The sequence below is a fragment of the Tasmannia lanceolata genome, unplaced genomic scaffold (assembly GCF_043159265.1).
Source record: "Tasmannia lanceolata isolate RefF3 unplaced genomic scaffold, GAP_Taslan_0.1 ptg000007l, whole genome shotgun sequence".
NCBI classification, from domain to species: Eukaryota; Viridiplantae; Streptophyta; class Magnoliopsida; order Canellales; family Winteraceae; genus Tasmannia; species Tasmannia lanceolata.
The window spans coordinates 11,741,247-11,754,559 of record NW_027518684.1 but is presented as its reverse complement, the minus strand read 5'-3'; the positions used below and the strand labels follow the sequence as shown (position 1 = coordinate 11,754,559).

The following is a 13,313-nucleotide window of genomic DNA, read 5'->3' as shown; positions in this document are numbered from 1 at the left end:
GTGATGGTCCCTAGCAAATCCCATGTTTTATTTGATGAAATTCTTTTCTTAGAAATGGGGATACCAAGTTTAAGGAAATTCAATAAAACTTGGCTTTTCAAATCTTTTAAGAGCTGCTACGAAGAGTCGAATATTAAGCTTCCTAATAAGCATCCCAAAACTTAATGCCAACCTTCTCTAGACAAAAATACCCTTGTCTTCTTCTTATAGAAGGACTAATGACAATGCTACAATCAAGTTTTAGTGATGAAATTGAGATGGTTTTAAAAGTGAATGAGCGGGAGAAATAGGGGTACTAGAGTCCTTTGAAACAACTGTGTGTCACTTTGAAAAAATCACAAATTGCCAAAATGCATTCTTCTCAGTTTTTTCAATGTTGTCGGCTCTGTGGGGGGAAAAAGCACAAAAGTACTGCGAAGAAGGTCACCTAACTATGATATGGTGAATCTTAGACCACCTCTTACGACAACGAAAGAGAAATAAGTTTTAAGGCATGTTTGGCAACTATGAAAAATTATTCCATAGATCAGTCTTCAGCCCAATTGAGAATGAGGAGGGGTGAGAGTTGAGAGGGAAGGGAGTAGAGAGACCATGAGATATCCCTAAAAACATCTTACCTAAATTGGGATTTTTTTTTCCATTTTTGAGGAGCTTTCTACCCTCTCCTCACTCTCACAACGCCCCTCTATATTTTTTCATGGTTGTCAAACATGATTTATACGCTATCCTTTCTCCCTGGGACACAGCCCCTTGCAGTGTTAAAGAGCACTCATAAATACACTAGAAGGGGCTGTCTCAGGTTAAAAAAGGAGGCGAATATATAAGTTCCCATAAAAAAAAGGGCCCAATTCTCTTGGTCCCACTGTTTGCAGACCTTCGATATTAAGTGAGAACTTTTTATAAGATGTCTTACAACCGTTGATGTCGTTTCCGTGTAGGACGGGATATCATTCCGCAATGGCCCATCAGATTCTCCTAGATCGCCTCGATAATCGATCCCTTTAAATAACCCTAAAATTCCAAACAATTTTGAAGCTTACTATATTTCACTGTTTATCCAACCCTATCCATTTCCCTTCCAAAAACATAGCAAAAAGGTTCTAAAGCTCTCGCTCTCGCTCTCTCACATTCTCAAACATTCTCGTTCCCAATATCTCATCTCCTTTCTTTCTTTTTTCCCTCTTCTTAAAAAACCCTCGCTCTGCTACTGCTACAGTAATGGCGTACGATATCCTGGTCAGGTCCAAGATTCTCCCAACCGTCAAAGATCCTTTCGTGTCTCTAACCTGCTACTTCTCTCTCTGATCTCTTAACCTAAACTTATTTCCTAGCTTTAGCAAATTTTACTTCTCTAGGTTTTCTCGAATATTTTTTTTTCCTCCGTTTTGAAGATGATAGGGTTTTAGAATTTAGATCGATGGAGTTGACCGAAGAAGTGGGGGAGAGCTCGTCGCCCCCACGAGCTCTCGGGGGTTTTGGAAATTACGATATTAGGAATGACATTTATAATCGATTAGTCGAGAATGAGAACGAGGAGGCGATTTCTAATCCCGGGTTTCGCGACCTTTTGGATGCTCATTTCTGTCGATTGCCGCTGAGGTACGATTGTTTTGCTTCTGTTTTTGATAAGATTGCCAATTTAGAGCTTTATTTAGATCCATGATGGTTAGTTTATAGTTTTAATGATTGGAATTTTAGTAATCCATGTTTTTTTTTTTTGGGGATTCTGAAGAATTTTAAGTTTGTTAGTGGTAGGTTGTTTTGGACTATAACTCCGTTCTTGGTAAATGGGGATGATTGTCAGTTTGGAATTGTTGCCACTGCGCTTATTATAATTCATAATAACACTAATTAAATTGGGGTGATCTGAAAAAATATTGATTATGTGGCGAAGGGTGATCATGAAGATCCAAATCCTTGGATCCAGATGCTTGTAATAGATCTGATTGATGATGCATTTTCCATGCTTAATGATGCAATTTTGATAGTAATTTTGGTGGTCCTGTTTTGTTTTTATTACTTATAGAGATGAACCTTCCAAGGAATAGTGGACTAAAGTGTTTGACTTGTGTTCCATGTGTTTCAGTTACGCAGTAGACGTGAATATGGATAGAGTGGAAGACGTTTTGTTACATCGGAAGATTCTTGCACAAGCAAAGGATCCAGACAAGCGGCCAGTCTTCCATGTTCGTTTTGTGGAGGTAGTGATTCAAGTAATATTTGCTCTTGTTCAAATTTAAGAGGGAAAGTGCTTGTCCATTTCTTTTTCTTTCTTTCAGTCGAAGTTCAGTCTACAACAATTGCTGCATAAAAATTCATCATTCTGCTATCCTTATGTTTTAAATGTAGTGCATTTAGGTTATTTTCCATAGTTAAGTAGTTGTTAGGATATCCGCATGAATTCCAACTTAAGCTGGACACTAAAATTCTCTCTAGTCATTATCATTTTTGTTAGACTAATCAGCTCTGCCAAATCCCATCTCAAATAAAGAGCTTCTTCATAAAAACTGGTCATCTTTTGTAGCCTCTACTTCACTCTCGCGTAATGAAATTAGCATTCCTTATACAAAGTTAACTCTGGTGTGAATTTTTAGAAACAAGTTGATAAAAATATTTAATAAATAGATTATCACAAATGGTAAATTATGAATCATGGTTCTAGAAAGTATAGGTGTAAAGCATGGCATAGATGAGCTATTATATGGTACCTGTGCATATTATCTCTTGGAAAAATATGCGCCAGCAAAAGTGCAAATGTGGCCACTTGTTTGATGATCCAAATTTGTTTCTTTGGCCAATCTTCATTATTGATGGATCATGCCACAAAAATCATCCCATTGGAAAATTCCAACCCTTCAATTTGTTGTTTGTAAATGGAAGCTTAAAAATTTAGAAGTTAATGGTCCACATTCAGCTGAAACTTAGGTGAGGAGCACTGACAATCCTTTTAATTTTATTTTTTTGGGATTGTAGTGACTTAAAATGGTGGGGACCATCTGCTCAAGTCCTAATTAAATAATTTAAGTTAGTCTTTTAATAAGTAGTAGGGACTATCAGCTTGAGTTATTACGTAGTAGCATTTTATGTTTTCACTTAAGCAGGGTTTTAGGGTGAGATTAAATTATCTCAATGGTTGTGATTGTTTTTACCATTGCGTAAGAATAAAAGGGGGTTATAACGGTAAGAGAGATGCGTAAAATAAACGAAGAGGAGATTCTTTCCCCAAATTGGCCGTACGACCAGCAAGCACCTTTATTGGTGCATTTGATCTCTTCCTTTATTATTCGTGGTATTCTTTTCTTTATCTATTAGATCATATTTGTTCCGATTTGTCGCATTTACTTTTTAATGCAAACCTAGGGTTCGTGGATCCATTTCTAGGAACTTTGGAGCTTCAGAATGGTTTCTAATTCAGATTAGCAGCAAAATACGTTCCCAAATAAAAATAAACAAGACATAATAATCAAAGCAGCTAGAATTTTCACAAAGATCCAAGACTTTAAAATTAATTTATCATTAGAATTCAACTCATCCAATTAAAAGTTCCAATAATAGGTTCTAATCAAAAGAAAATCAACTTACTAAGCAAGGAAATCGGATCTCAATAACAACTATCAAACAAACTAGATCTACCGACTAATATCCAACTACAACCCAAAAGAAGTCTAGTAGGATATATGGCTAGTAGAGTTGATAGGTTCAGGGTATGAAGTGAGGGAAATAGGATTGGAAACATTAGGGTTAAGTTTGAGGGCAATGTTGCATCTATTCTATACTGCTAGACACGGGTATCGAGTGGCGGATTTGACAAACCTTAAAAAGAACGATTTGTGGATTCACCAAACTGTTTTAATCAATTCTGAACTTTTATTTTTTTGAATGGTTCTCAACTTTTGTTTTTTATTTACATGATAATATGGTTATAATGAGTAATACATTAAAATTTTTAATAGGTTAAGTAGATATGATGTTTAAACTCAAAATATGCGGTAATTTTAAAGTTGTGGTAGTACTATTTAGGAAAAACAGATAAAAAAGATCTATAAGTGTTTGTGAATCCTGGAGTATTAGAATTTGAGACGCATCCAACACGAATACTTTGACCAATCCATGTAACATGGGTTGGGGGAAAAAGCGAAGGGACATATGGGTAGGCTAACAAGAAAAGAAATAGTGCGTACGTAACTGGGATGACATATTGAGCCTTAGGCGTCGTCTTGCTGCCGGTGTCTCCAAGAGGGGGAAGAAGGATAGCTAGAATATAGAGGTTAGGGGCAGATTTCAACCAAGATATGGAGAGAGAGAATAATAGGGAATAGTCCAAGAAAGGGCTAAGATCAAGAAAGAGATCAAATCAAGAAAAGAGACCCATATCTAGAAAAGAAAAAGAGGAGGTTAGAAAGGGGAGGGGGAAACCGTTTATGAACCCAACCGAGGAGGAACGGTTTATGAACCTTACCCAAGGGGATGTAAACAGAAGGAAAGTGAGAAAAGGATAGGAAAAGAGAAATGTGACAAGAAAGAACAAGACAATGAAGGAGGAAAGGGAGTGAAGAATGTAAGTAGGGAGGAAGATGGTGAGATGGCTGGTGGAAGGTGATGAGAGAAGGGAGACTGAGAAAGTGGGAAAGCTGTAGTGAGGAGGGAACTAGAAGAGAGATAAGGGGAGAAATTGAATGGGGATCAGAGGGGAGAGAATGTGAAATCGATGGGATGAAAGTGGGTGGAGATGGAGGAATGTCAACCCAAAGAGTAGAAGTCTATCTTATGTTGAAACACATCGTTGAGTAGTTGTAGGTGCACCACACCGATCCACGAACAGTCGATCAAGCAACGCCTTCGCCAAGGAATGGGGTATCACTGAAATCCATGACGCATCTCCTTTGTTCGCATGCCCACATCATAAGCTCCATATGGTAAAGTAGCGACGATGGTAATCCCTGTCAAATCTCCAATGCGCTGGTGGTGAACAACTCCAATCTCAAATCGGTTGTATCGAAGAAATGCCGCCACTAGGCCTCCCATGCTGTAGAAGTGATAGCTATGAAACTGCCAGCAATGATGTGATCTGTCAGTTATAGACTTTATTTTAGTTAGGTTTTTTTTTCATGCGAGACTTTTTTAGTTCTTTTATTTAAGATTTATTTCGATTTTTAGTTATTTAGTTATATTTTTTATTCTAGATACGGTAGATGTCAACATATGGCCCATCTAAATGATTTCACACTATCCCTATGTCGTAATTTCTTAGTAGTAAATCTTCTTTGATATTATCAATGATAAAGCTTGCTTCTCAGGTTTGTGATTAGATGTTAATGACCACTCTTGCTTAAGCTGTATTATTAGCTTTAAGCCCATCTAAATGTACCTTGTGCATATTGTGTGTTGTACTCATTCAGTGTATTGCATTTGTCAACTGTTCCTTTTTGTTCTGAATGCTACCTCATAGTATTGGTGCATGTGGAAAATCATCCTCACATGATTGATAACTTGCTGTTAATGTTTTCTTAACTTTCAAGAATGTACTGTAAGGCATCTTTTGACTAGAATATTAATTCATGTACCCAATGGGTTTATTGTACCCCATGTCATGGTATGATGTTATTTACCCACATTTTCTCTCCAAACCAGTGGAAATATCAGTCTTTGTTTATCTGATGGTGGCATAAGCAATGTATGTCAGAGTTATTCTTCTCTCAATTCATCCTTATAATGTTGTTTAGCAAATCCGGACTAGCGTGGATGGCTATGATGATGTCCAACAATATGTAAGAATCAATTCCACTTCAGGAGGATGCGACAATAGTGAACATGAAGGCGATACGGCACATATCAGGTTTCCAACTTTGAAACTTCTATTTTTTTTTTGTTATTTGTTGTCAAGTTATTTCCTTTTGATTAAAATCGAATGATAATGTTGATGAACATGTACATCTTCCCTTGCTATATGTGTTTTGACTTTAATTAAGCTTTCTTGTTTAGCTTGATTTAATCTGCTCATGCATTTGAGGCCTTCTTGTTTGATAATTGATAGCACCTCTGCGAGTAGAAATAGGGATTGTGAGATTGACTTTGAACCTTGCTCAAAGCTCGGGGACTTAAATTTGGATGTAAGAAAGAAGAACGATGAGGATATTGAGGAGAGAATATATCTCACAGAGACTTATTCTGGAAGGTACCTTTTTCTTCTGAGTTAAGTCGATGTTGTGTTTAGTTTTTTTAATCATGCCTTATGAATCATAATTTATAAATATTGCAAGGTAATCTAGTATTTGATCCCGCACTAATGCTTGATAGAAGTTCATGTTCGATTTTCGATTAAATATTGGTAGCGATCTTCTTTATCAAGTTTGAAGAACAAGTCCTAATAGTTCTTGGTCAGTACTCTTTTGTCAACCTTAAAGACTTAACAAGTCCTAATTAGTCCTTTGTCAATATTCTTTTGTCATCCTTAATGACTTTCCAGTGTAGCATACTAGCATTTAATGAACCACAGTTGCTATCAGAAATAATAAATGAGAAATACTAAAAAGATGCTGGCTGCTAGGCTCTTTCCTAACAGCCCGTTTTGGGCCCCACGTTTGTCACATGGACGTGATCGGGGTCCGTTGATTCAACCGGAGACCACAAGTCCGGATCAAATGATCCTAGCCCCATGACCCATCACACTTTGTTTAAAGTTTAGCCGAGAACAGCTATACTGTTGATTTTATTTTATGCATAGGACTTCCATTTGGCATGGGACCAGGATTATGTGGGTCGCCTCATGATTAATGGTCTCAATTAGACATGCATGTCTTGTGGGACCCATAAATTTGTCTTTAGGATTGATCTTGAAGGTGAATGTCTCCCTTTTCAGACTTAAAATAAATTTACATCAAACACCAGCTGCCTAAATGTCATGTTATGTAAATGTATCATTTATTGTCACAGTGTCAGGCTCTGTACGTAATGACTTTCTGCTACTTTTTATGCTAGAAACACGGCATCACCGGGATATACTTGGTTTACAAGACTGACTTTTGGGCCATTTAAAAAAAAAAAAAAAAAAAAAAAAAAAAAAACAAACAAAACCATGAAGTTTTAGGTGAAGTTGAAAGCTTGATTAGATTTTGTTCCGTTGCCAGTGCATCCATTCTTATTTTGTGTTTAGATTTATAATCTCTCTTTATGCTGTTTCGAATGTGTTTTATGTAATGGAGGTAGGGAAGGGGTCGAGGCTGCAATGTGTTTTCTGTATTTGCAGGCACAAAATTGTGGCTTGGTGCTCTTATTGCTGGAAGTTTATTCTACGCTGTCTTACTATTACAACACATAATGTGGACCTTGGAGCCTGCTTTTGTTCTTTTCTTATTTTGTTGTGATCAGGTGAAAAAAGATTTCATCAGTAAGCTAAAAACTAGTCAATATGAAAGAAACTAATTTCTTTCCCTTGAACCATAGAATTTTGATACTGAGATGCCTTGTAATTGGGATGACATTTTTTGCAATGATGTTAATGGTTTGGTTGTGAGTCCATTACGAAGTTGCTCCTACCTGGAAAAGGACTAAAAGGAAGGGATTATATCCTACTTAGCTAGGATAGGGTCCGAGATGTTGGCAAGGAAAATGAATTTGGCCAAGGCTGTTAGGTTGGTTATGGTTGCTCACTAGATTTGGGGAATCAGTGGTAAATGAATTTGGCCAAGGCTGTTAGGTTGGTTATGGTTGCTCATTAGATTTGGGGAATCAGTGGTAAGGGCATTGCCCAACGTTAGTGATGGGAGTTTGAGGCTGAGGGTGGTTTTTGGGGGGGTTCATCTTACAAATGACATCAGCAAAAGAATCACGTGTTAGAAGAAAGGGAGTTCCATATGGAGAGAGAGTTGGATTCCCAAAAGGAAGTCCTTCTTGATTTAGGAGAGGGCGTCAAGTTCTGCGGGGCTGAGTAGATGGCACGAAAGTTGTTATTCATTGAATTCAAATGACGGATTATGAGAATAAACGATGAGGAAGTGGAGAAAGGCGATTTAGTTCATTGCATGAGAGGATGAATCTACCCTCAACCAATGAGTGAAAGGTGTAAAAATGGATTTATGAATTGGAAGGTATAATATTATAGCCTAGTCTCAATTTATATTCTTTTTCTTTATGGTATTTGAGACAAATCACATCTAATGACAAACCGACTTTTAAGTAGGCCACCCGATACATACGAATAAGAACTAGTCAAAACGTTTGAAACATTTTAAACGCTAGCAACATTGTTGGGACTAGTATGATGTGTGGACTGTGGAGGGAGCTCTCTTTTCTCCATGAAGTGCATGGTTCTATGATCTAGTCGTCATAATTTGTTTGGGAAGGGGTGATGCTGAGAACCATGGATCCCCATCACCTGGTTTCCTGACAATTTGTGGTAGAAGCTGAAAAGAAGACTTTACTCTTTGAAAAATGTGGTTGTGCAGATCCCAACAACCTTACTAATAAAGGGATTTTTCATCATTTTCTACCAATGACATTCTATTCCTTTAGATTTTTAATGGCGGTCACCCATGAAATATCCCATACCTTAAGTGGCTATGTGAAAAAACTAATACTGGAATCTGGAGGTGGGTTTTTGCAAAAGGACCATACTATAAGTGGTTATACGTAGAAATCATCCCTTCCCCAGAAGAATAAAATCACAAAGCAAAATGATGCAATAGAAAGCCAAGTACAAAGCTCCAAATATAATATGCTCGAAGAAAGGAAATGATTAATGACTAGGCATCTACTGCTAAGTAATTAAATTACTACAAAAACCATAGTTTGTCAGAAGATCATCCAAAGCATTTCCTTCTGCGTGAATATGATAAATATGACTATATTGATGGCTCTAGACATGAACTACATCTCTCTGAAGAAGCATGCCAAGGAGAGGTGGAGCGTTTCCGTAGTCTATCTATAATCAGAGATGAATCGCCTTCTATCGAGATTTTATTGGACCATTTTATTTTTGAATGGCAAGCAATTTCATTAAAAGGAAAGAGACTGAGGAGGTCAATACAAGCAGTGAGCAAACAAAGTAAAAAGCAAAGATAAAACAATTACTAGCCCCTTACCAGCCAAAGAGAAGAGAGGGACAAGGTGGGAGAAAATCGAAAAGATCCACACTCTCCCTCGAAACACCATCTTTGGCTAATCTATCTGCCACCTCATTTGCCGACCGCCTAACATGATGAAAAGCTATCGATGCTTCCCCCACCGTGTCTTGGATTTCATCAAAAAAGAAGAAGCCAATCTCAATGGATAAGTGTGAGAGCCTCTAAGCCACCTTATCACATTGAGAGAATCCCCTTCTACCGCCACTTTATTCAAGTCTTCATTCTCTAGAAGGTTGATTCCTTGATGGATAGCACGCACTTCAGCTTCATTTGCATCTGCTGCTCCTATAGGGCCTCGCAAAGGCCCATCTCACTGCTCCAATCTCATCCCTCAGGACTCCTCCAAACTCATCTTAGGACTCCCTCAATACCAGATGGACATTTCCAATACTGGGCCCATCGAAATTCAGCTTCAAGAAATCATGAGCAGGAGGCTCTCAATCTTGGACTATCTTGGGATCTATGGCTGAATCACGACAAATCTCCTTCCACCCATATCATAAGTCATAGGCAGACACAAATCTAAAGCATGATAGAGTCCTCACCCATGATATAGTGATTGCTATCACCTAATTATAGAGGAAGTGCGCTCTCTTTGAGTGTCCTTTAAAGATACGGGCATTTCGTTCTTTCCACAGCACCCATATGATTGCTAGAAAGGAGACATTCCATAGAATCTTTCTTTTTTTCCTCCATGGGACCGTGTACTGACTTTCCCTTTTTCATTAGTAGGTTCTTTCCATTCTGCGCTATTTTGACCTCCACATCAATAGCATGAGAATCACATGTAGGTCTAGCAAAAGCCAGAATGACTTCTCTAGATGAAGCGGGAACCGGTTTTACGACATTCGCCTAGGGCATTGTAAAGATTCAGCTTTAACCAACAGGGAGGGGGCATACACCACAGATCTCGTGTCCTCGCCTTCTCATCAAAATCCCTGCAAATTTTGCACCAATCAGCAATTAGATTATCTAGATGAATGCATTTGAAAATTTCTAGCTTGGAGTCTCTTTAGAAAAATTTAGTAACTATAGATGTCAAAGCCTTCAGGCTTTTAAGCTCTGGAAATGAAAGATCTTACTGTAAACCAATTTCAAATGTCACAGCATGTAAATGTGTTTTAAAAAAAATGACACTGAAAACTATATACAAATGATGATTCTAATTCTGGCAATTATGATGTAACGGGGAGCATTACTAAAGCAAATTTAGTAGCCATGACAATGGAGTGTGTGGGAGTAGCTACCAGGGACCTAGATCATCCTCTTATATGTGTTGCTTCATATATTTGAGTTTTGATTTTATATTGACATAGTACAGTTGCATGTCACTTTGATATTGATTATTTGGATTTTGTGTTTGTAATTTTGTGCTATGAGGTACTCTTTAACTTGGTATTTGTTGTTTTGTAACTGGAATGGGAAGTGACTAATTTGGAAAGTGTGGTAACTATCTCACAATCTACTTTTTTTTTCCTTTTCTTTTTAGAGCGGACCATGAAGTCTTAAGTTTGCAGTAGTATGTTGTTTGAACTATCAACTCTGAAGTCTGAAGATTGTACACTGTGATTTTCTTAGTTCGTTCCTATTTACACTTTTGGTGTCATATTAGTTTTTAATAAATATTTTTACTTTTTAGTTTTTTTTTGGAATTAATTTAGAGCTAAACTTGAAAATCTTGATTAGACCCAATTCATTATTTGCTGAAGATCTGCTATTTGAGTATTTGTTATGCTGTTGAGGGAATTCACTTGAATAAGAAACCACAGAACACATGGGGATATTTCAAGCCATTGGAAACTGCTTAGGCTTGAGTTTGATGGTCTCTTGCTTGGATGCCTCGAGACTCCAGCAGGTGTAATTGGTCTAGTTTGTATCAGCCTATGTCACACATATCTTGATATTTTCAAAATATCACGTTTTTATCACGACATTTTGATAAAATGACAAAATCCTGAAATAATCCCAAGATTTTAAATATATAGCGATATTATCATTTTTATCATAAAATATCGCGATATTATCATGATATTATACCGATATTTTTACGATATTTTTATTTTATATTTTTTCTTAAATTTTATATATTTATATATTATTTAAATAATTATATTTTTATCGTTTTTTCCCGGTATTAACCTGGAAAAAGAATTTTTTTTTAATGTATACCGAGACTTTTCCTTTGCCGAGAAATTCCTGAGAACAATATTTGTGACATAGGTATCAGCTTCCTTTTGAAACAAGTGTCAATGTATGATTGAAATTGTTGTGCTTAATTAGGGATTATTCTGTACAGAACCATTTTAGGTATCAGCTTCCTTTTGAAACACGTGTCTTGCTCAATGTATGATTGAAATTGTTGTTCTTAATTAGGGATTATTCTGTACAGAACCATTTTAGGTCCAATATTTTATTAGTCTTTTATGTTGACACGAGATTTGAAGGAAAAGTTGTATTTGCATGATGATGCTGTTCTTTTATCGTACTTCTAGATTATAGTTGTAGGACACATCCTTATTTCATGATGTTTCATTCCTGTATAATGCTAGGATACCCTCCTACAGATTCATGTTTGTTTGTGAAGTTCACATTGTTTGTGCATTTTGGCAGATTCTGTATAAATGAATTTATTACTATATCAATAAGAAACCTCTCTTTTCATAATGAGAAGTTCAAGTTGCATCTTGGAAGAGAATAACTTCAATTTGAATAAAATGTAATGCAGGCAGGACATTTCACATATTCCTGTGCATGAAATTATATTTTCAACCATTGACAAGCCCAAGCTTCTTAGTCAGGTAGGTCGTAGAAGGCTTATGTGCTTCTTTCTTTTTTGTCCGAGGAATTCTTCACGATAAATTCATTTTTAAAATTTTACTTATTCTTTTCCTATTCAAGAATTTCGCTAGAAATGTACTTGTACTTATCATTGTGAAATATCCCTGATATGCTCTTGTACCACTTGAAATGTTCAACAATATTGTCCAATGGTCTCACAACCAAAAAATAAATGTCTGACAGCAATTAAATGATGTCCGAAAAGGTTTGTGATGTTTGACAACCATAAACAAGGGTTTGTGATGCAGGATGATCGAAGGAATGGCTCTGATGCCATGCAGGACGATCTAGCTTTGATACTAAATCTGAACGTAAAAAATCTCAAAAGTTCTCAAAACAATAGTAATATGCCTATGAGGAAGATTTTGGACCTCAAAGAGGGCTTTTGGGTAGGCTTCGAGGTGTGCAGACACAAGTCGAGAAGTTGCAGATTTATGCCGAGATAATGTAGACTATTGTGGTAGGCAATATGGGTGAAATGGGTGGGTGCAAATTAAGGGTTTTTATCCTAAAATAGGTGATTATATTGGGAGAATATTTCTACGAGGTTTAGGATAGGTTTGGAGTGGTTCAAACATGTGCCGGTAAGCTGTCGAAGGATCTCGAGAGGGTGTAAAATTAGTTTTAGGATAAAACGAAAGGGGAACGGGGCATGGAAGAGTTTGAATGATTTTTTCAAGGTTGAGAATTTTTTTTAAAGGGTATTTTAGGAGTTTTGGGTAGAAGATAGGTGAAAAATTATGCAAGAGAGGTTTTGGGTGTGGTTAATAGATGTTTGGGGTTCCAGGTTTATGGGAAAAAACCCAAGAAAAAGATGACAGAAGATTAATGAAAACAATAAATGACAAGTAATAAGAGGTAATCACTTATTGAAAGGCTTCAAGTTTCCTTGGCATCCCACCAAAGAAGAAGAAGAAGATGAAGCTTTTTTCTCCAAGGAGCTCTCAATATCAAATAGCGAATGAATATAGCGTTCCTTCTTCCAAACCCAAAATAAAGTATTTATATTTGTTAAAGTATAAAAGATAAATAACGCCTTTCTCCAACTGCTTAAGCTTTTGGAGAAGTTGGTAAGTTAACATGGTATCAGAGCCAAAGGTCTCGAGTTCAAACCTCCCGGATAGCAAAAATCCACATGCGATGGTCAGCCCAAAGTGGGACCACATGTGCCACGTGTTTGCCAAGTGGGCCACACGTGCGGGGGAGTGTTAAAGTAGAAAAGACAAATAATGCCTTTCTCCAACAACTTAAGCTTTTGGAGAAGTTGGTAAGTTAACAATATTAAACAAATAAAAAAATCCTAAGGACTAAACTATTTCTAATGACTTAAAGACTTGCTCCCACTTAAATTCT

The 13,313-nt window shown here is 36.9% G+C and overlaps 1 protein-coding gene across 2 annotated transcripts in view; it reads left to right on the top strand.

The window, feature by feature from the left end:
- Positions 1 to 1,080: 1,080 nt before the first annotated feature.
- The window catches only part of LOC143881903 (serine/threonine-protein kinase STY46-like), a 35,073-nt gene continuing 22,840 nt past the window's right edge, over positions 1,081 to 13,313 (top strand). Inside the window, exons 1-5 of one of the 2 annotated variants that reach the window (XM_077385242.1) lie at positions 1,081 to 1,599; positions 2,087 to 2,201; positions 5,724 to 5,836; positions 6,035 to 6,175; positions 11,848 to 11,920. In XM_077385242.1, the coding sequence (XP_077241357.1) occupies positions 1,418 to 1,599; positions 2,087 to 2,201; positions 5,724 to 5,836; positions 6,035 to 6,175; positions 11,848 to 11,920 (624 nt within the window). In that variant the 5' untranslated portion in view covers positions 1,081 to 1,417. The remainder of the gene's footprint in view (positions 1,600 to 2,086; positions 2,202 to 5,723; positions 5,837 to 6,034; positions 6,176 to 11,847; positions 11,921 to 13,313) is intronic. The other variant, XM_077385243.1, reaches the window with a different exon arrangement.